The 24,146-nt window shown below is 43.3% G+C and overlaps 1 protein-coding gene across 2 annotated transcripts in view; it reads right to left on the bottom strand.

Moving 5' to 3' along the window:
* Nucleotides 1-8,422: 8,422 nt before the first annotated feature.
* PCDH19 (protocadherin 19) overlaps nt 8,423-24,146 on the bottom strand; it is a 122,892-nt gene continuing 107,168 nt past the window's right edge. Inside the window, exon 5 of one of the 2 annotated variants that reach the window (XM_081963868.1) lies at nt 8,423-10,267. In XM_081963868.1, coding sequence (XP_081819994.1) covers nt 9,675-10,267 — 593 coding nt within the window. In that variant the 3' untranslated portion in view covers nt 8,423-9,674. The remainder of the gene's footprint in view (nt 10,268-24,146) is intronic. The other variant, XM_081963869.1, reaches the window with a different exon arrangement.

The raw sequence follows: 24,146 nt of genomic DNA, 5'->3' as shown, positions 1-24,146 counted from the left end.
TGGAGGGCAGGTTGCGTTTGCTGGCTGCTTCAGAGTGAAAGGGGCAGATTATGGTTTATGAAGACAGCAGCCTAAATCATGCTTTTTCTTCAAGAAAGGCATCTGGGGCAGGGGAGGGCTTCAAAAATTTTAGCAAGTAGTTCTCTGCACAGTTGCTGGGTGGATGTGGGCATGGCCGTGGTGGGTGTGGCATAATTGGCCTCCTGCACCACTGTGGGAGGGCATTTTTGCCCTCCCCAAGTTCCGGAGGCTTTCCTCGAGACTCCGGGAGGGCGAAAACGGCCTTCCCAGGCTCTGGAGGCCCTCTGAAAACCTACCTGAACTTCCAGAAAGCCCATTTTTTGCCCTCCCCAAGCCTTCACGCACGCCCTGCACTTACCTGCATCCAAAACGGGCCACGTGGAGACTCCTGGAAGGGGGATGAATGGGGCCAGCCAGGAGTGGGATTTTGGGGTTCTCTGAACTGCAAAGAATCTTAGCTAGAGGTTCTCCCGAACCCCTGCGAACCCCTGCAGCCCACCCCTGATCTGGGGGGACCAGAATAGCTCCCCCCCTTAAGATGGCATCCCTTCCCCCCCCTGAAAAGTTCCATCAATACTTTAAAATTTTGGAAACTCGGTTGTCGCTGGCTGCCTTTCCATGCAGCTAACGTATTCTGGATAAAGGCTCCAGGATGTATGAATTTCCCTCAGTTTTACAATTCGTGTGTTTGAATGCATGCACATACACACTAAAATTCTTTGTGAAACTTCCTGGGGCATCTTCTGCCAGCATTCAAGACTGCACTATTTTATATTTAACATTTGACATCCAAAGGTTTTATGCCACAGGAGTCAACATTTGACAGCAAATGTCTGGCATTTTACTAAATTCTACCCCGAGTCATCTATCAGAAACTGTCAGAGATGCACTGCAGCATTTGACAGGCCTGAACAATGACGAGCAGTGGAGTTACCAACAGCAAGATAATACAACTCATCTTGGCCATCAAAAACAGGCCACATTTCAATTATTTCCCAGTGAATTTTTGGCTCTGTCATCCTTGGTCAAATTTGGAATGTGGAGTGGTGGAAGCAGAATCTTACCTTTCATGGACCTGCCTCTTCTTACTCTGATGTATATTATTGAGGGACTTAGCTGAGAATACAATATCCTGCTCTGCTAATAGGAAAAATAAAATAAAATCCAAATAATTTGGAGGCATGTCATTCCAACTAGCTAATTTTCTTCCATAAAACATTAAAGAAGCAACCGGTAGTTACTGTATATTTGCTGCCCATGAAGGGTGAGAATAATGAGACAATATACCTGATTTATAGAAGACTGTTCTATTTCAACTCTCGGGTTTTACTCTTCCGTGTTCAATACAATCTATGAATTGGAAGAGGCTTTGCAGGTTATCCAATTCATTACCATCATCAACCATCAATGATTTAATCATCAATTGAACTCCTTAATCAGGATGAGAATTCACTAAACCATCTCCAAATCCCATCTGGAAACATCTGGTGTGTATAATATAGAATGGTAGTTCTCAACCTTGGAATCCTTTAAATACCTTTCGTGGCCATGGCCATGGACCACCAAGACTTAATTCAAGATTTAAATTTCAAGCTTTCACAGAAGACATCACAGCCCACCAGGGGTCCACCGACCACAGATTGAGAACCACTGATCCACAACTATAGGAAGATATGGTCATTCAGAAGACCAACAATTAAGATGTTTCTTTAGCTAGTGTAGTGTAGTGATTAAAGCACTGGAGGAGATGGAGATCAAGGTTGAACTGAATTGAGTAGGCGATTTGGGGCCAGCCCATCTCACATTCCAGTCTCTCCACCATGTTGTTGTTGCTGTGTAAAGAAATAGTGGAGAACGCCCACGTCAATTGACTTTTGTTCCTGAACGAAAGGTAGGATGTCCACCAAATTAATAAATTTCAAACTGCAGGATGGGTGCACAATATATAGACAGCTGTAGACAGATCTCTTTTTTTTCCATTGACAAGCAAATCCACACGGGCAGGATTAACCAATTCCATTGTTTTTTTTATTCAAGAATTGCCTTTAATACTAAAATGCCATTGAGTTTTGAAGCAGAGGAAAAAGAAAAGTCACATCAAAAAGAGGGAAACAAAGTTTTGCATCAGAGTTTTTTTTTTTTTTTAAGAAATAAAAACTGAAGGGGAGAGGAAAAAAAAAACCAACATGGCATATACACTGATCTTTTTTTTTTTTTAAAACAGTTGTAATAATTTAATAAAGCCATTTTTTTTCTCTCTCTCTCTCTTTTTAAAATCATTTTTCAATAAAATAGACAGCATGGTGATTCTTCACCCACCCCGAGTTTTCCCTGTTTTACAATGATTCAATCACTGTGAAAATGTACATAACATACATATCAGCATATACAACAAGGTTTGCTCTTTGTAGCGTCAGCAACAAACACCGTGAAGAAACCGAATGTAGACAAGTCCCGCCGAGATCCATCCTGCGTGAAGCCACAATTCTCAGTGACATTCAGGCTGTGTCCCTCATCCCTTTTTTTTTTTTTTTTTTTTTTTGCTGTAGGACTTCAGGCTTTTCAATTCTGCCATTTTTGGACCTTAGATTGGATGAGCGGCAGGTCAATTCCATTGCAGAAAAAGCTCAAATTAGTGCCAGGTCATTTCTTTGTCATAAAGATTACAACATTCCAGCTTGAATCAACTGAACGTCAGTTGATGCCAGAAATAAATCCATTTTTCACCAATGACACGCATGTATATATATATATATATATATATATATATGGGAGGGAGCTCACTATTCCCCCTTTCTGTCCTTCGGCTCATTTCAGAAGACCATCCAGGCAGAAAACCATATTTTTATTTTTAATGTTGCCTTTGCTATGTTTGTGTTGCGTTTGTGCTGATAAATAAATAAAGGGAGACTAGTGTAGATCTATTTCAAGCTATTTAGCTCTCAATGGCTAGCTGATGAGAGCTAAATAGCTTGAAATAGATCTATACTAGTCTTCCTTTATTTATTTATCAGCACAAATACAACACACACACACACACACACACAGATATATATATATATATATATATATATATATATATATATATATATATATATATATATATATATATATATATATATATATATATATATATATATATATATATATATATATATATATATTCATTCATTCCCAGGTTCCTCCGCTAAAGCGAACACAACTTTGACATAGGGTCAACAACTATTTAATGTTGCAAAAGGCAGCTGTGGAGACACAATCATCCCTATTCCTCCAGCAGCAAAATGAACTTTCTGCTTGGGAAGAGTTCTCTTATTTCCTTTCCTCCCTTCTCGGAGAGGTCATATTCAGCATATCCATGGAATAATGAATTCTTTACACTTTTTTTATTCTTATTTTCGTTCGGGACGGGAAGGGAAGAAGAGGTTGGAAAAGCACAAGGCAGCACAATGTGTGAGATCCTCAAGCCATTGCCGGCTGCACAATTTGTAAAAAAAAAAACACCACCAAGGAAAAGCAACAGCCTCATCTGGATGGGCATAATTAAATGCGCACGTTCCCATCACATCCTGGATCGTCTTTAACCAGATCTTCCCATGCGAACAAATGTCACACAACAACAACAGCCCAAAATGAAAGAGAAGAATCTAACTCACTGAAGGGTGCCCAATCACTGGTTGATCAAAAGGAATGAAAGATGAGATTTTCATGTTGTTTGGGGGTTATTGTTTTTCTCCTCTCTACAAGGAATCTCTCTTAAATCCACTCATGCTTATGCTATATTTGGAGCCGCCTATTCAGAGAACAGGCATTGATTAAATTACGACGGCATAAAGGAAGTTTTGCTTGAAATCAAAACCGTATTATGCCCAACAGAAAAATGCAGAGTGAATCCAACAGGTGAGCAAAACAATTCTGACAAACAGAAACAGGAGGAGGAAGAGAAGCAGGTGGGGGGAGGGGGCACTGCGATTTATGATGATTTCCAAGAATGAAATTATGGAGCTGAAATGCTAAGACGATGTAAATTTGTTTTCATAAAGGCAATCAATGGCTCAGATAAAATGCTGATGTCACAAGCCAATATGCTCTTTCTAAACATAAGAGGACGCATATGCTAGTCCCCATTACAGGTACTTAAATCCAGCTCCATGCCCCCTGCCCCTGACTGTGAAAAAGCCATTGCTTTTAAAGGAGAATATTTGTAGCTTCAGGGTTGAAATGAGAGGTCCTTGGGTGCTCTCTGAGTTTGGTTGTTTCCTTGCAGACATTTCATTATCCAAAGTAGGTAACATCATCAGTGCTAGAAGGGAGTGGTGTTTGCGAGGAGGAGGAGGAGGAGGAGGAGGAGGAGGAGGAGGAGGAGGAGGAGGAGGAGGAGGAGGAGGAGGAGGAGGAGGAGGAGGAGGAGGAGGAGGAGGAGGAGGAGGAGGAGGAGGACCATGGAGTCCTTGGTGCTCTCTGAGCTTGGTTGTTTTCTTGCAGATGTTTCATTACCCAACTAGGTAACATCATCAATGCTACAAGGGAGTGGTGTTTGCGAGGAGGAGGAGGAGGAGGAGGAGGAGGAGGAGGAGGAGGAGGAGGAGGAGGAGGAGGAGGAGGAGGAGGAGGAGGAGGAGGAGGAGGAGACGACGACGACTGTGGTGCTCTGTGAGCTTTGTTGTTTTCTTGCAGATGTTTCATTACCCAACTAGGTAACATCATCAATGCTAGAAGGGAGTGGTGTTTGAGAGGAGGAGGAGGAGGAGGAGGAGGAGGAGGAGGAGGAGGAGGAGGAGGAGGAGGAGGAGGAGGAGGAGGAGGAGGGGGAGGAGGAGGTGGTGGTGGTGGTGGAGGAGGAGGAGGAGGAGGAGGAGGAGGAGGAGGAGGAGGAGGAGGAGGAGACAACTGTGGTGCTCTGTGAGCTTGGTTGTTTTCTTGTAGATGTTTCATTACCCAACTAGGTATCATCATCAATGCTAGAAGGGAGCAAGGTTTGTGAAGTGAAGTGGGGGAGGGGTAGGAGGAAGAGGAGAGGAAGATGAAGGATAAGGGAGGACGAAAACTGTGGGATCCCTGATGATGTTATGTAGTTTGGGTAATGAAATGTGCAAAAATCAGATAACCAGGCAAACCAAATTTCCTGACAGCGTGAGAAGCACAAGGCAAAGCAGAACAGCCAACTCTATCTATTTTTCCACTCTTTTTTTCCTTTTGTCTTTTCTTCTGAAGAAAAGAAATTACTCCAAGCTTATGTGATTTCCAGGACCAAAAAAAAAAGGATGTTATTTTTGTGTAGCTTTAAAAAAAATTAAATAAACCTGGAGACCTTTCTTTTTTAAAAAAAATAAAGCTGGGAAAGGCCATAAGAGTTATTCCACAAGACACCTTTTCCCCCTTTTGATTGACAGAGCAAATATTTGAAAGAACCCAATATATCTTTCCATCACACTGATCTTTAGTCTTTCTTATGCAGGCTGGGAGCAGAAAAACACAAATAGGGGAAGAAGGAAGGAAGGACCAATGACAAAAATGTCAAATCAGTTCCATCACTGTGCCTCCTACATTATTATCCCTAGCCCTGTTTAAATTTGTCCCTCTCTCTCTCTCTCTCTTGTTTTTTTAATAAAATGTTTCTTAACACAGTTGAAAATAAATTTTAATTTTGTCTTTCTGGAGAGGACAAACTCACAAACATTCTATGTGCATATTTAAGGAGACACTAAATGTTTTGTTGATCTCTTTGTACAATGACTTCATCGGCAACACAGTCATTCTTTCTAGCTTGTGATCTAAAACTCATCATTAGCAGGATAAGACCCACAAGAACAGGGGTCCCCAAACTTGGCAACTTTAAGACTTGTGGACCAGCATAGCTGGCTGGAGAATTCTGGGAGTTGAAGTCCACAAGTCTTAAAGTTGCCAAGTTGGAAGACCTCTGCACAAGAACATCACAGTCTTATTTCAGAGCAAGTTATGGGTTGAAGGCACCCAACATGTTCTTTGGGTGCCTGTCCTATTCCTAAATCCAGGTATGAAATGCAATGAATGCTGAAGATGAAAAGGCCACACCCGTGCACACAAACACACAAATATATTCATTTTTGGTATTCCCTTTAACAAGGGCATCATCCTGGAAATTGTTCTCCCTTTCCAATGGCTATTTTGTTCCCTAAATCTTCAGCCTGATGCAGGATGAATGGATTGTCCGAAACGTTGACAACATGCACAATGGAAACAGCTTGGGCGTTTTAACGGTTGCCTGATGCTTGTCCTGAAGTTACGTCTGTAACTTATCTTTCCAGCAGTTGGAATGGACCAAACCGCCTTCCCTGATTTATGTCTTCGGAAATTACTAATCTGTAGTTGTATGCTTTTAATTAGGGCAGATGCACTGAAGCTGGGGTCACCAACCCTTCAGACCCCAGGGACCACTAAATTCATAATTTTAAATCTCATGGACCACTAATATGAATTAGTGACTGGATGCGGTCCTTCAGGCACTTAGCTTGGCCGCCTGTCAGCGGAGAGAAGCACCCGGGGTCAACCCTAGGTTTGTTATAGGCCGAAGTTTCACGTATCGCTCACTGAAGTGCCTGGACTCCCAGGGAGGGAAGAGCTGGAGCTACTAAACAGGCAGCCAAGCTAAGTGCCTGAAAGACCCCATCCCATCAGCGAGTCGAAGTAATTGCTTTGGCGGGATGAATCCAGCCCAGGGGCCACAATTTGAGGATCCTTGATTTAGTGCAATATAAAAAAATGCAAAGATTTTTCTGCGGACCACCAGTTGGTGACCGCTGCACTGAAGGATGGTGGAGCTTCCTTCCTTTCTGTTATGTGCTCTCAATCTCCACCAGCAGGACTCTGTGGATAATCTCAGAGAGAATGAGAGAGAGAGAGAGGCATATATACCTCTTGTATCCGAAGATCAGAAAATTCTGAAATAATGATAAGCAAGAGCGGCATGTTTTTGAAGCCAGAGGGAACCTTTCATGGGTAATTACAACAATGCTTCTGAGAAACTAATTTAGACCTCTCAACTGCCTCCACTATGGACATTCTGAAGAAGGGAGTGACCAACTGAACTGGGCCCATATGAGTAGAATGTGGAGAAGTTGGTGGGGGAAACAGTCATGTACAAACACCTGCAAAAACCACAGCAGTCTTGTCCATGTAGCCAACCTGAACCTACTACCCTTCCTAACTCGTTTGAAAGCCAGTAGTACAATTAGCTCCAGGCAGAAATGGGAATCTGGATTTTATTTTTTACTACCAGTTCTCATTCAGCTTGATGAAAAGGACTTTGATGTCCGCATTTCTTTCAAAGGCAAGGAGAATTCTGGAGAACTTCCATGGGTGAAGTGCGATATCCTTACACGGATTTCATTGCAAAGGGGCAGAAGGATGCTTACCAAGGTCCACCAAACACATTCCATCACCACCTCGTTGCAAGTAGTCCTTGAGTTACAACATATAACTGAGCCCCAAATTTCTGCTTCTAGGCGAGACAGTTGCTAAGTGAGTTTTGCTTCATCTTACGACCAAAGTGGATCGCTGCAGTTGTTCAATTAGTAACACGGTTGTGAGGTGAATTTGGCTCCCTCGTTGACTTTTGCTCATCCCCAAAGGGGATCATGGGAACACAGGACCCCGCAACTGTCATAAAAATGAACCCGTTGCCAAGCATCCAAATTTTGATCAGGCGACCATGGGAATGCTGCAACAGTCATGTGAAAAACCGTTGTGAATCCCTTTTTTCATAATCGTAATTTTGAACAGTCACTAAATGAACAGTTGTAAGTCAAGGACTAGCTATGGGGTATCTTCCAGTTTAACTTACCTTCAATTTCAAGGGAAGCTACCCGGAGAGAAATCCCCCCCCCCTCTCTGTCTCCTTGGTCTCTTCAAACAGGAAGTTTGGTTGGACAGGGGGACTTCAGGGTGATGGAAGGAGGTGCAATGGAAAAAATAACAGCTCTAACCACAACATCCTCTACCATCTCCATAAGAAAGCCGGGATCGAAACGCCACCAAGGGAAGTTCCCAAGCACCCTGAGAGTTAAGGTAGAAAAACCAGAAGCGTCTTTGGCAAGCAAAGAGTACTTCTGAGAAACTGCAAGGCAGATTTTTAGCCCAGAAAGAAATACAATGATCTGGGCCACTGGGTTTACCCACACTACTTACAAACAAGACAATACACGTAGTTAGTGCATTACTCATAACAGGATACTCATGGAACGTTGATCTACGTATGGTATATATAACAGGGTTCCCCAACTCCCAGGCCATAGACTGGTACCAGTCTGCGGTCTGTTAGGAACCGGGCCGCACAGCTGGAAGTAAGCAGCGGGCGAGCAAGCAAAACCGAAACCATCCACACCCACCCACCCAGTCCGTGGTAACATTGTCTTCCACGAAACCAATCACTGGTCCAAAGAGTTTGGGGACCGCTGATATATATTAGGACTCACTTATAAAGTTATAAGCTCAGTTCATTGCTCTGGGCTCTTGATAAGCCATAAGAGTTTAATAATAATAGGTCAACCCCTGGAAATCAAAGTTTGGAGAAATAACATTGTCTCCTTCCTCGAGGTTGTAAGAAAAGAAAAGAACAAGAACCCCCAAAGAAGTTGACCTCATAAAAGTTGACCTCAGCACTTTGCATCTTTGCAAACGAGACAGAGAAACAAAAGGAGAGAAGGGCGGAAAAAGAAGAATGTAAAAAAAAAATAATCACCTGGCAAAATGATCAGAAACTGGGACAGGGCTGAATTTTGCAGGTTCCCCCAAGTCTTTAGATTGTTGTTCATAGAACACAACCACAAGCACAATTACGACGACCAAAAAAAAGAACAGAACCCAAAAACTTGAAACGCCTTTCGTTTTCTTCCCCCCAACACTTGACACACAGGAGTTTGCAATATCAAATACGATAATAGTACAGAGAAGCATGTGGCAGGGGAAAGCTTTCTGGATTGAGGGGTGAGTCATAGCAAAAGAGCACCATCTTAAGAATATGAATTCACTCTGGATACAGGGCAGATCAGAAGCTCCATAGGATTGGGTTGTAGACTACACATGGTTTTGATTCCCACACTGGACCATTCTAATGAAGGAAGAGGGGAGGCACTTTGCCCACATCAAGAGGTCCTGAAATAAGCACAACCAAGTTCCTAGCGCATAGCTGCCCCCGTCTAAATCAAGGGGCACCCACATTACAGATCGCCTAAGACGGAATGGGAGGGCTATTTCCCTCCCCCGAAAAAAAAATTCATGGGAGACCCAACAGTCAACCCAATTTTCTTGCCAAGGTTGCTTGATCTGGAAAAACGCAGGGGGAAAAAAAATACTTTGTGGATAATACTTCCGTATTCCCGAAGGGGCCTACGTCACTTACCCCACTAGAGAAGAAATGGGGGGGGGAGGAAAGGAAAATAAAAACGGTGTTCATTTTGCTTCACTAGCCCCCTGATGAACCACATGAGATTGTCACATGAACGGTTGCTTCATTATTATTTTTTTATAAACAATACATTGAAGGAAAGCTTCTAAATACAGCAACTTTGCCTGGTGAACTGTCAGTAAGCTCTTAAAAACGGTGAGACGTGTTTGGTGACGGCGTTTGTTGTTGTTGTTGTTGTTTTTCCCCCTTCCATCCGCGCGGGACCCCTTTAGAGTACAATATCCTTTAGCCTCTTCACGCCGGGCGAGTCTTTCTCCCCACACTCTTGTAGAAGAGGGTTAATTTCATGCACTGCGTTCTCACTGTCTGCGCCCCTCGGCTCCGCTTCCATAGGCCTGGAGGGACCATTGGTCACAAAGGGCTCTAGGTCGCGACCGGACGGGCAGTGAAATATGCTGTAGGACACCGACGGTTTGCTAGACGAGGGACTCTTCAAATGGACGGGCGAGGTGATGGGACTGATAGCTTCACAACCATTCCCAGCCTCCCGGACGGCCCCATTCACCTTTGGGCTACAGATGGGTGGATCCAATGTCCTTTTACCTTTGACATTGATTGGGCCCCGCTCCTCGGAAACAGGGTCACTCCTGTCTTTGCCAAACGTTGCAAAAGTTCTCTTGGCAGTAGAGTCTTCGTAAAGCTCCGTATCCACCGTGGAAGCTCCTATAGAGAGGGACATGACGTTCCTTCCATGTTCAGGAGATTTGCCTCGGGCGGGGGCAGGGTTCCGGGGCATCCAGCATCGGTCAGAATGGCCAAGGATCCGGCACTCGTCTCGACAGTGGAATCCTTCACTCTGATCTAAGGTCGGGGGACAAAAGAAGAGGAGAATGTTATTAAACGGACGCGTGGGATATTTGTTTTGTTTCAAGTGTCTTCACGTCCCAGAAGTTCAGTCAAGCTCTTTGAGTGGATTCAGAAAGCCAGAACCTAGGACCATGATGGCGAACCTATGGCACACATGCTACAGGTGGCACGCAGAGTCCTCTCTGCAGGCACACATGCCATGGCCCAGCTCAGCTGCACCACACATGTGTGCACGCCTCCCGCCGACCAGCTGATTTTCGGGTCTCTGCCATGCATGCAGGAGACACATGCACATGTCCATTTTTGTTCCCAGGAGGCTTCAGGGAGGCCTGCTAGGCCCAAAATGGGGCATCAGTGGGGGGTTGTGCACATGCACAGGGGGAGCATGGGGTTGAGCGCATGCGTGGTGGAAGGGAGAGCATTGGGTTGCATATCCATGCGCAAGGGGGGCGCATGCCAGGAGAAAAGGGTTAGCCATCACAAACCTGGGATATTTCTTCTAGGATTTGTTTGCAACAAAATCTGGAGGGGGGAGGGTTATCTTATTGGGTATACATTGTTCTTTGTTTTTCTCTCCTTCATTCTCTGGGAAGTACGGGTAGTTCTCAACTTACAATCACAACTGAGCCCAAAGTTTCTGTTGCTAAGTGAATCACTCCATTTGTTATGTTAATAACCCGTTCGTTAAGTGAATCTGGCTTCCCCACTGCTTCCCAGAAGGTCACAAATGGGGATCCTGCGACCCCCCAGGACATTGCCATGCTCACAAATACAAACCAGTTGCCAAGCATTTGAATTTTGGTCATGTGACCACGGGGATGGTGCAACGATCGTAGGTGTAAAAACTGGTCAGAAGTCACTTTTTTCAGTGCCGGTGTAAATTTGAACTGTCACAACTATGTTTTTCCCCAAAATAACACAGGGTCTTATTTTCTTTTGACCCCAAAATAAGTAAAAGGACTGAGATAAAGGAGAGAGAGGGAGGGAGAGAGAGAAAGAGAGAGAGAGAAGAAATCACATGGCTCCCTTGTAGAATATCCTTCTTTCTCCACACTTGGTTGTTTTGAATGTAGTTAACACTGATACCGCATTTCCACGAAAATAAGACAGGGTCTTATTTTCTTGGCACACACACACACACACGCACACGAAATAAGCATTTGGCCTTATTTTGGGAGAGGTCTTATTATTTCTGAGGTGCAGGAGGCAGCGAGCATGGTCCCCTCAAGGCTGCTGCTGTGTTGCCATAGTTTTGGGGAGGGCTTATTTTAGCACATGCACTCAAAAGCCCAATTGGGCTTATTATCCGGGGAGGTCTTATTTTTGGGGAAGCAGCCTTGTAAGTCAAGGACTCCCCCCAAAGGTAAGAAGAGCTTTCAGATTTGCAAGATCAGATTTATGTTAGCATTCATGGCTTGGGTTTCTGGCTCAGACTACCTGGAAGGGATGACCTAGGGGCACCGAGTTTCCTAAGAAATGATTTGTCGATATTCAAGTCTCGTTTTCAAACGTTTCCTGGGGAGGGCTCCATCGAAACCACGCTACCATTTTGCCTAGAGAACAGAGGAGTTGCCACTTGCTCACCTCCTCTATAAAATGCCTCCTTGTTTCCTGTAACAAGCTGTAGACATTTGCGAAATGACATTTTAAAGGGTTGTTTTTAATCCCGGTGGCTCCCCCTTCTCTCCTACCCGCCCACCCCCCTTTTCTTTTAACAAGTCGAAGTTCAACTTTCAACAGACTACGGTGTCAGCTGGCATTTCTACTGCTGTTGTTGTGCCTGTCAGAAAAGGAAAGCTGGAGGGAAACAAGTTGCAATGTGAAATAAATTAAGCTTGTGTTTGTGAAGTCAGCATTCCCGCCCCCACCCCTCTTTCCGATGCCTATGCTAAGAGGCATGGGGCTTTAAACCCTGCCCAATGCGAGATATCCAGTTAGAAACTCCACAATTAAGTTTACAGATTCTCACGCCTCCCCATTCAATGTTTTAATTAATTGCTTCGTGAATTAGTACAAATTCTTTGAAGATATCTGTCTTGCTATACAAACTTACGACCACAATGGATCGCAAGATTTACGTTATTAAGTGTCCCAAAGGTGCTATTTTTTTTTCAGGAGGCAACTGGACTTTCTTGTTTTTTTCTTTGAAGACATTTCACTTCTCACCCAAGAAGCTTCTTCGGCTCTGACTGGATAGTGGGGAATGGAAGGATTTATATTCTTTGTAAACAGTTGGTCATTTGCATCCTTTTTACAGAGTCATTGAGGCCACTTGGAGGTTTAACTGTATCCTCAGGAAACAAAGTCCAATCGCCTCTTGAAAAAATATGGTTGGGATAACCATGACCTGGAAGAGTGAGAATCACTATTCAGAGATTCAGAATCTCTATAGACTTTTAATGTACAATTTGGGATGAACACCCTTCGAGTGTGAGTGAGTATGAATGGATTTCCCAAAAATTGCAGACTTACAGGAACTATTTTCACTATTCAGGTGATCCTGAGGGCACAGAGAAACCTCCAAGTGGCCTCAATGACCCTCTAAAAGGATGCAAATGACCAGCTGTCTGCAGGGAATACAAATCCTTCCATTCCCCACTCTCCTGTCAGAGCTGAAGAAGCTTCTTGGATGAAAAGCAATACAATACAATAGTAGAGTTGGAAGGGACCTTGGAGGTCTTCTAGTCCAACCCCCTGCCTAGGCAAAACACCTTCAAAGAAAAAACAAGGAAGTCCAGTTGCCTTCTTTTTTAAAAAAAGCACCTTTAGGACAACCATGACCTGGAGGACTGAGAATCTCCACAGACTTATGTTCTTAAGTGAAACATTTGCTAACGTGAATTTGTCCCATTTTACGTCCTTTCTTGCCATGTCTTCTCAAAAATGCAACTCTTTGGACCCTTAAATGGGACTTACTGCGATGTTAACATGCAGAAGGTTGCAAACCATTCATTAAATGTTCTGCATCCTCTTGCTTTCCATTCAGTTAACAAGGGAGTGTAGGCAGAGATGTGAAATTGATTAGGCAAATGGACAAGGCAAAAGAGGGCAAGGAAGTGATTAATTATGCTCCCAATCGTGTGCTACCCCAAAAGGCAGCTTAAATTCCATTAAAGGGAAAACCAGCAAAGCTCCATTAAAAGACAGTAGGATGTCTTTGTGTCCTACTTTACAGTAGCTGTACGACTCCGTTGTTACGCAACAGCACTTGCTTTGTTGCAAGAGCTGAAAGTCAGCCTGAAGGGTTGTTCAGGCCTTTGGGATCCCACTTAAGAAGTCATCCTAGTAAAAAGGTCCATGTTTCAACAGCACCGTCATATTTTCTAATCTGGTCCTCATCATAATCATCTCAGACAGTCACATAATTTTCCAAACAAGGCTTTAATAGCAATGAGGTTGTCAACTGTGAAGCTGACCTGACCGGAGCCATTTTGGAGCTTCAGTGTTGCCACACTGGAGCCGAGGGATAGGAAGGGGGAGAATAAAGATAAGCTGGGTTTCTTTTAGCCAAAACAAAATACTTTCTCCTGGGAACCAAGGACATTCTCACATTTAGTCAGAGAGAGAGAGAGAGAGAGAGAGAGAGAGGGAGGGAGGGAGGGAGGGAGGGAGGGAGGGAGGGAGGGAGGGAGAGAGAGAGAGAGAGAGAGAGAGAGAGAGAGAGAGAGAGAGAGAGAGAGAGAGAGAGAGGAATGACGTTACCAGGCAACCGGACGACACCCTGATTGGACCATGTGGCTGGGGAATTCTTGGAGTTGAACTCCACACTTCAACTCCCAGAATTCCCCAGCCAGCATGGGAAATCTGGGAGTTGAAGTCCATAAGTTTTTAAGATTGTCAGGTTTTACAGTTGTCAAGGTTGAACCCCCTGATATAAACATTTCTGATCCTTTAAAAAAGAAAACATAACAAAAATACACACTCGCATACACAAGTGCTTGGACAAAAGACAGGCAGTGGACCTGGTCTTCAGTTTTAATACCCTGTTTCCCCCAAAATAAGACCTCCCTGGATAATAACCCCAATCAAGCTTTTGAGCGCATGCCCTCCTCCAAAAATAAACCCTCCCCAAAAATATTGCATCTCTCTCTCTCTGTCTCTCTCTCTCTCTGTCTCTCTCTCTCTCTCTCTCTCTCTCTCTCTCCTCCCTCCCCCCCTTTATCTCCGTCCTGAAATATAATGTCCTTCGCTTCAGGTTGGATCACACACAGATAGTCTGAAATTCAACCTCTGGCGTGCATTTCTAAGTAAACTGCAGATGATGGGATCCATTTCTGCATGAGAAAACTGAACGGCCATTGTCGGTAGCGGGGTTGATTGACAAATAGTCTCGCCCTCACTAGGCATTTTCTGATGCAGCTGAAATAGAACATTTTTCTCCTGGCCCAGAGTAATTTTGGCATGCACTTTCCTGCCTTGAAACCCAGCCAACTCTCTTAAGAAAAGCTCTTTTCTTTAATGGGCCATCATCTCCTAACATCACTCTGCTCTCTCCTTTTCCAAGCAAGCCGCAAAGGGTTAATGCTAACCAAGCAGAGTGGAATGACGCCTTCAAGGGTTTGACGTCGTCACAGCAAACTTTCAACCCGTGGTGCTGCCAACTCCGCTAAGGGTTCGCAGCCCAACCGTCTGAGGACCGTTCATTTAGATGCTTCGGTGTATCTGCACATTAATTCCAGCTTTTCGGCTCCATTTGTATTTCCACCACACTCAGCAGCACCAAAAAAAAAAAAAAAGGAGAAGCAGCAGCAGCAGCTAATAAAAATTCTCAGCACACAACCCAATGCAGCAAAATGTGTATCTGTGAGCGGCTTTAGGACTTAAGAGGGAATCCACTCACTGGAAAGCAAACCTTAAGGCACTAGCTTGGAAGATGGAGGGAGGGAAGCCGCAAAGAAAGAACCGTCTGCTTAGAATCTCACCTCTCAAGAATGTTCTCTGCTCCATCATGTAAAGAGCAATACAAACAATAACATGGGGAGTAAGATTCTGAAGCTCCTGCTACAACACATACACACAGACAGAGAGACGTCGGCCTAAGAATTGTTGAAATGTTAGGCTGCATAAACAGAATCAAGATCACGTGAAGTGTGAATACCACTTTATAATGCCTTGGTAAGGCCACACTTGGAATACTGCATCCAGTTTTGGTCGCCACGATGTAAAAAAGATGTTGAGACTCTAGGAAGAGTACAGAGAAGAGCAACAAAGAGGATTAGGGGACTGGAGCCTAAAACATATGAAGAACGGTTGCAGGAACTGGGTATGTTTAGCTTAAGAGAAAGAAGGACTAGGGGAGACATGATAGCAGTGACTAGTATATGTTCCTCCTTTAGTCCCAAATTCTACAGTGCTATTCCAAAGAAACGTTGCTGCTTCAGTTTAGCTTCTCTTTAATTTCAACCTGCCAAACTCTGAGCTAAATATCTATAATTTCCTCCCAATGCACGTATCCATAATTGTATGACAGGTTCCATGTATCTGGTTGTGAACTCATTGTTCATCAAGATGTGCTCTTAAACGCCCTCGGGCTGCGCATTTAGACACTAAAGCTTCCATTTAAAAAAAAAACAACTTACAAGGGAGGCTTTGTGTCTTAATTTATTGAAGCCAATCCTCTCTTTGAAGCACTCTTAAAGGACAGTTCTCTATTTGAAATGCTGTCCGGTACAAATCCAATGATTTTTTTAAAAGTTAAAGAATCGGGAGCACAAATCCATGAAGTGATCTATCGATACTGAACAGCAAAACATCAAACTGAGCAGCTCGGCCAGTCTCCAAAATGATGGGCTGAGCTGCATTTATCCATAGATTGCCCTTACACAACTTGTATCGGTTGGATTGTATAACCTGTCATGTCAGAGTGGGCACAATGTGACTATTATTTTGAGACAACCCAAGAGCAAAATACAGTACCCAGAGGTTTTGTCTTTCAAACAGTGGTTTATCTACAAGGCGTACACATACATACATACATACATACATACATACATACATACATACATACATACATACATACATTCATTAGGCAAAGTCAGGCAATCAAGCAGTATTCAACTATAACATGGAAGCACACACAGAGAGGGAACGAGAGGGCCTCTCTTATATACACAGCATCTTAAAATGATAACCCTGCTGACTCACTCTCATTGTCAGGCCTGCAGCCATTTTTGCTTTTGGATCCTTGGCCTGCCACATTTTCTATTATTCTACTATGCATATTGTCGGAAGATGGGAGGGGGGATTGTAAGGAGTTACATACTATGTAGCCATAACAAAATTCTTTCTAGAAAGCCAAGGTCATCCTTTGTCTCTGCACCTCTGCACCTGACCGGAACTGGATGGGTGGAACTGCCAACATGGCAGTGGGAGATTGGACCGTGTGATGGACTTTTGGGTGTGGGGGGCAAGATCTTGAACTTTCAACTAGGTGGGGAAAACCTGGAAGCTTTCAGATTCGGGTTTTCCCAGATGTGCCACATGGCTCTCTTAATAAATTGGAACCTTGAGCAATACTTTGCCTCGGACTCTGATTTACTTTTGGATGCTATCGGGAACCCTGACACTCACTGCATCATCTCGGTTTACAGACTTACAGCAGCGGGTCAGCTGTTAAATCATCATTACCTTAACATCATGTATTACAGGTAGGCCTGGACGTACAACCACAATTGACTTCCCAACATTTCTGTTGTCAAGGGAGACATTTGTTAAGTACGTTTTGCCCCATTTCATGACCTCTCTTTCCTCAGTTGTTAAGCGAATCATTGCAGTTGATCAGTTAGTAACATAGTTGTTAAGTGAATCTGGCTTCCCCATTGATTTTGCTTGTCAGAAGGTCACAAAAGGTGACCCCATGAGCTTGGGACACAGCAACAGGGATAACAATATAGCAAAAGCACTTAGACTTATATACCGCTTCACAGTGCTTTTACATCCCTCTCTAAGCGGTTTACAGAGTCAGCCTATTGCCCCCAACAATCTGGGTCCTCATTTTACCGACCTCGGAAGGATGGAAGGCTGAGTCAACCTTGAGCCGATGAGATTCAAACTGCTGAACTGCAGCTAGCAGTCAGCTGAAGTAGCCTACAGTACTGCGCTCTAACCACTGCACCACTTCGGCTCATAAATATGAACCAAGGATCTGAATTTTGATCACATCAACACAGCGATGTCGCAAAGGTCATAACTGTGAAAAAAACACTCATAAGTCTCATTTTTCAGTGCCGTTGTAACTTTGGACAGTCACTAAATGAACCGTTGTTAAGTGGGGGACTGCTGTATTTTTGCCATAGAGCTCAACGGACGTTTCAAAGTCTCTTCTGCCATTCCCAGAGCATGATTCCAAATTGGCAATGACCCAGCACATCAGGAATGTGATATAAAGATTGACCCGTTCACCTAATTCAAACCTTTGAATTATTGCTGATGGAATCTCCGCAACAGCCCAGAAGTTGGAAGTTGAAACCGATTGTGATACAAATGCTTGAGGATTCAATATCACGGTTAAATGTTGCTTATCGGCTACCCAATTTTGCACGTAGCTCTGCAGCCTGGACATTCACAATAGAAGTCTGAGCATTTCATTCGGAGAAGGGAAAAAAAGTGCAATCCCTTCCAATCCTTGGATGCTTTTTGTGGGAGTGACATTTAAGTAGAAATCCCAGGGGGAGGGGGGTATGGAATAAGAAGAGGGCACAAAGGCAATAGAGTTTCTCTAAAGGAGGAGGAAAGAGAAATTTATTTATTTGAGGACGTCATCAGAAAATGTAGCAGACCAAGCCATGTTAACCAAGAACTTAAGAGCAAAACAGACCTGGTTTCCTGTCAAATGGATTTGAGCCTTTCTACCAGTAAGGAAGGGCTAAGTGGCTCAGTGGCTAAGACGCTGAGCTTGTCGATCAGAAGGTCGGCAGTTCGAATCCCTAGCACTGTGTAATGGAGTGAGCTCCCGTTATGTGTCCCAGCTTCTGCCAACCTAGCAGTTCGAAAGCACGTAAAAAATGCAAGTAGAAAAATAGGAACCACCTTTGGTGGGAAGATAACAGCGTTCCGTGCACCTTCGGTGTTTAGTCATGCCGGCCACATGACCAAGGAATATGATTTGCAGCGTAGAAATGACTTTATTTCCACCCCCCCAATCTATTTTGGATTCAAAGAAATCAAAGAGTCCTAAGCTTTAATAAGCCCTATTTTAAGTGTAGGGTAAGAATCCTGCTTTAAAACAAAGAGGGGGCTGGAATTTGCAAGGCAGAGCCAAACTTCGTTGCCCATTTGGCAACCATATGGTGCAATCAGCAAGGGCATCTTTCCTGGGTATCAGCAAACATCCCAATCACTAAAAAAATTCATTTCAAAATCTTCCCGGAAGCTAATAAATTTTACAGCACTTTCTCATTGCAACAAAGGAAGGCTTAGTTCCAGACAAATTAAAAGTAAATTGATTGCCTTGGGGAAACATATTCAAATATCACTTTTCGATGTTAGAAAAACCTCTTTCCCTAAAACAGAGAGAAAGGGAATGAGAGGGGGCTGGAATGGTAGAAACCGCATGGAAATGGCAGAGCTTCAAATCCCTGTTTGCAAAATTGGGTAGTAGGTAGGAAAAAAAATATCAGAGTTAAAATAAAATGCAAATATACCACTGGGGTCCAGGCCTAACATTTGTGCTTGAATGCATGAATAATAAATGCGAATAAATAGTAAACATAAAGGGATCAAACATCGCTTTCAGTGTTCACCCAGGGTTATCCATCTCCCCCAGACTACATAGACAGAAATATTACATTTTGCTTCGGAGTGCAAGGGGAGAAGAAGGAGAGACCATTTTATGCTTCAGAGGCAATTCAATCAAAGGCCAAATTGAGGTGTCCAAAAAGGTTCTCATCCTATTTTTATGACCATTTTGTATGAACGTTGGTATATTTATTGTGCATAATGAAGGAGGAACGATGGCTCAGCAGTTAAGACGCTGACCTTCAAGCTGGAAAGCTGACAGCCTGGGTTTGAGACCCAAGTGCCATTGAGATGGGGTGAGCCCCCGTTACTTGCCTCAGCTCCTGCCAACCTAGGCATTCAAAAGCATGCAAATGCAAGTAGATCAATAGATACCACTTCAGTGGGAATGTAATAACGTCCCATGCCACTCGGCGTATAGTCATGCTGGCTACATGACCACAGAAATGTCTTTAGATAAGACTGATTCCCTTGGCTAAGAAACAGAGACGGACATTGGAATCCTAGTGGATGATCACTTGAATATGAGCCAGCAGTGTGTAGCAGCAGCCAAAAAAACGAATACAATCCTGGGTTGTATAAAGAGAGGCATAGAATCAAGATCACGTGAAGTGTTAGTGCCGCTTTACAAAACCCTAGTAAGACTGGAATACGGCAACCAATTTTGGTCACCAAACTACAAGAAAGACATTGAGACTTTGGAAGAAGTTCAGAGAAGAGCAACTAAGACGATCAAAGGCCTGGAGACTCAAACATACGAAGAATGGCTGCAGGGTCTGGCTAGTCTAAAGAAAAGAAGAATTAGGGGTGACATAATAGCAGTATTTCAGTATTTTAGGGGCTGCCACAAAGAAGAGGTGGTCAAATTATTCTCCAAAGCACCAGAGGGCAGGACAATGGTTGGAAACTGATCAAAGAGAGAAGCAACCTGGAATTAAGGAGTACCTTCCTAACAGTAAGGACAATTAACCAGTGGAAAAACGTGCCTCCCTCCAGAAATCATGGGCACTCCATCACTGAAGGTTTTTAGGAAGAGACTGGACAGCCATTTATCTGAAATGGTATAGGTTCTCCTGCTTGAGCAGGGGGCTGGACTAGAAGACCTCCAAGGTCCCTTCCAGCTCTATTCTATTCTAGAGTACCGCCTCCTAGTGTCAGACAAGGGAAACCTTTACCTTTATTGTGCAATTATAAATTACCCAGGTGTAAGCCCTATTGGGGCTATAGGACAAGTTATATGCATTCACACACACAAACCACCTCAACCTCAGTATGTTGGCAATACGTGACTGAATTCATAAGAGTTCCACCATCCAGTTTGCCAAGCTAGTTTAATGTTATAGCATTAAACCAACTCGCTACAATCTGAGTAAAGCCCTACTCAACTATTTACAGACACAAGCACACACGCACGCACACACTTCTGTTTAAAGACATATGCTTCTTCACATGGACCTTTGATGGATAATTAAAAGCTTGCAATCTCTACAGAAACATGAATGCTCAAAGGAACATGCCATGTTCATTGTTTGTGAACAATCAACCCATCCTTGAGTGTTTTTTTGGAAAGAGAGCTTCAGCTAGTCAAACTCCTACCTGTATGTCATTAAAAACCCTTAAAACCAACCTGGGCACTAAATGGATATGTTTAGTCCCATACTGCCGATTGTGAGAAGAGAAGAAAACCTGAAATAATGCAGTTGACTAAGGTGAAAAGATCCTGAAATGCTGCCTGTATTTTTCTGTACAGTGTAGAAAAGGGGAAATATGAGAGAAGTAGCTTTTCTTTCTTTCTTTTTATCTGTTGTTTTCTTCTCTCCCCCCACCCACCTTCCCTTTTCCCCCTCCGAAGCTATAAATCATACAATAAAGTCAACCAGGTAAATAAAAACAAAGGATTACAGAACACATAGATCTCGTGTCTTTGATCAATAAGCACCACTCATACATTCAATCCACAGCTCTGAATGCATCTCTGGGGCCATTATAACAGATGACACTTTCTAACAAATCATCCCCTATTTTAACTCCTGTTTATAACAAAAAAAGTGTGGGGGGGAGAGAGATAGGTCAATTCAGTTCTTTTGAAAAGTTTTCAGATACCAGAAAGTGGCTGTTTGATTCCAGAAATTGTTATCTGAAAGTTTGCATTGCACAATAATAGAGGGGTTTTTTTCTCCAGTGGGGTCCAAAAGAAAGTAAGGATTAAATCTGAATCAGGAATCCAACATGAAAACAATTAAATCAACGTCTCAAACTATAATCTCATCTCAATAATGGACAGCTCCTGTTTATCCATGAAAGAAAATGCCTACTTGTATTAAGGAAGTTTCTTTTATCCTTTGTGAATCAAAAGAATCACAGGAGGGGGTCAAATAATTTAAACCATTAATTTCTTTCCTATGGTCCCATAGCTTGCTCCTGGGGAAGAAAGCTATGGCAAATCTAGACAGCATACTAAAAAGCAGAGACATCATCCTGCCAACAAAAGTGCATATAGTCAAGGCTATGGTTTCCCCAGTTGCAATGGATGGCTGTGAAAGTTGGACCATATGAAAGGCTGAACGCCAAATAATTGAGGCTTTTGGACTATGGTGCTGGAGAAGACTCCTGCATTGAGTCCCTTGGACTGCAAGGTGATCAAACCGGTCAGTCCTAGAGGAGATCAACCCTGACTGCTCTTTAGAAGGTCAGATCCTGAAGAGGAAACTCAAATCCTTTGGCCACCTAATGAGAAGGAAGGACTCACTGGAGAAGAGCCTGATGCTGGGAAGGATTGAGGGCAAAAGAAGAGGGGATAACAGAGAACGAGGTGGCTGGATGGAGTCACCGAAGCAGTCAGCCAAACTGATCTATATAGCTGATGAATCTTCTGTCTTGTCCCCACCCCTTTTTTTGTCCCTTTTGCAATGAAAGGATGGCTGGTCTTTAAATAGTTCAGCACCCTCAGTCCCGGATACCTCATCCGGGTATTATCAGTCCTGGATAATACCCAGATGAGTGTGAGAAATTCCGACAACCCTACAGCTGGAAGCTAGAATGGGTAATAGGAAAAACACCCCAAAACAAGAAACCAATTCCAGAATGTTGGAAAAATACATAGCAATCCAAGGTACTTCCTTCTTATATCTCCTTTCTCTGGATTAGCTTGGTTGTTTGTAAGTTTTGGTGTTTTATTTTCCAAGGAGACAAAGTGGAGGAGATATTACAAGACAGGTAGAACAGAGAGATCAGTACAGCTTGCAAAGGCATCAACATCTGGACATCCTTTGAGAAACACAAACCACCTTCAGCCAAAGGTCAACACCCATTCATAAATCAAGAAGCACTAGATTCTCTTCTAAATCCCCTCATGTGACGTCACATCCGAAGACAAACTGAGAGGGAATGAGTTCAGAATCAAAACAGAAAGGGAAGGAGCCTTGCAAGTCTTCTAGACTAGCCCCCTGCTCAAGCAGCAGACCCTAAAGGATATTTGCAGAGGTGGGATTCATAGCAGGGGTCACCAAACCTTCGGACCTCAGGGACCACTAAATTCATAATTTTAAATCCCACGCTAATATGATTTTTTAAAAAAAAGATGAACAGTATTTAGTGCAATATAAAAAATGCAAATACTTTTTTTTTTTTTGGACCACCAAAATTTCCTCACAGACCACCAGTTGGTGACCTCTGGTATATAGGGTTCTCTGCTTGAGCAGGGGGTTGGTTGGATTAGAAGATCTCCAAGGTCCCTTCCAACTCAATTACTCTGTTATTCTGTTTTTCAGAAACCAAGGATGCAAGGACCTTAAAAAAATCAGATCATGCAAAAGCGGAGCTTCCATAGTACCAATAACCAGTGATCTGACTGCAACCCTCTAGTTCAGACACGCATCTGAAATGCAGAAAGGAGATTAAATGGGATAAAGGTCGGCTGGATTACCAAAAACAACTTTATTGAGTCAGTTTATTTATTTCATCATTTATTCATTCAACTTCATTGAACTGGTGGATTTACAGCTGTCAATACTAATCCATCTTTTGCATGCATTTTATAGGGTTTTTTTTTCCACCCTTCCTTCTCTACCCCAATGATGAGTGTATATGTGTGCAGTTGCTGGCGAGTTCCTGCTTTTATTGCAGCAATTTTCTTCTAAGTCAATACTGATTACACCTAATAAACACCATCCAATTACAACAAATACATTTTTATAAGAGGCTGGCTGGGGGAAAATTGTACTGGCTTTGCAGAAACAAGAAACGGGGAGAGAATATATAGAGAATAAGGTCAGCACGCAGAGAGTGTATAGCTGTTATTCCAGCACCTGGGAATTTAAGCTGCAACTAATGAGTTCCAATGATTATTCACAACAGACCCTTCTTCCCCACCATTGGAGCTTGTAGCCTCTGCCCTTTGTAGTCTCAATGTCTAGACAACTACCATATTTTTGGAGTATAAGACGAACCAGAGTATATGACCCACCAAGATTTTGAAGAGGTCATTTTTTAAAAAAGGTTTTACACTCGTGCAGATCTCCCAAACCCTCTGCACGCCTCATTTGTTTGTGAAAAACGGGGCATGCAGAGAGTTTGAGAGGCCTGCAAAGTGCTCCTGGGGGGCTGGGGGGCAAAAATGAGCAAAAAATGGCCTGCCTTTCGCTCATTTTTGCCCTCTCCAGCCCCCAGAAGCACTTTGAAGGCCTCCCAAACCCTCTGCACGTCCATTTTTGTGAAGGGGGTGGGGCTTCACAAGGCCAAAATGCTGTATTCAGAGTATAAGATGCACCCAGATTTTCACCCTCTTTTGGGGGGGGAAGGTGCGTCTTATACTCCAAAAAATACGGTATGCAACAAACGTGTCAACACCAAAGGAGTTACCTGAATGGTGGATCTAGGAAAGAAGTTTCTCACTTCCACCCGTGGGAAACACTCAATGATGAAAAACTAAGTTGCCAGTTCTTGGGTGGGAGATCTCCAAAAAATGCAAGGACAGTTGGCCATGATGGGAAGTCAAGTAGATAAGCAGCATGGTAGAGTAGTTAAAGTGTTGGATTGGCACCAAGAGACCCAAGTTATGTTTCCTCTAAAGAATACCTCATCTTCCTCTTTAGATGATTATGATTCATAACATAGCATAGCTGCAGCCATAGTATAC

This window comes from Natrix helvetica (genome assembly GCF_964273705.1).
Source record: "Natrix helvetica genome assembly, chromosome: 11".
Taxonomy (NCBI): domain Eukaryota; kingdom Metazoa; phylum Chordata; class Lepidosauria; order Squamata; family Natricidae; genus Natrix; species Natrix helvetica.
This window is presented reverse-complemented; position numbering and strand designations above follow the sequence as displayed.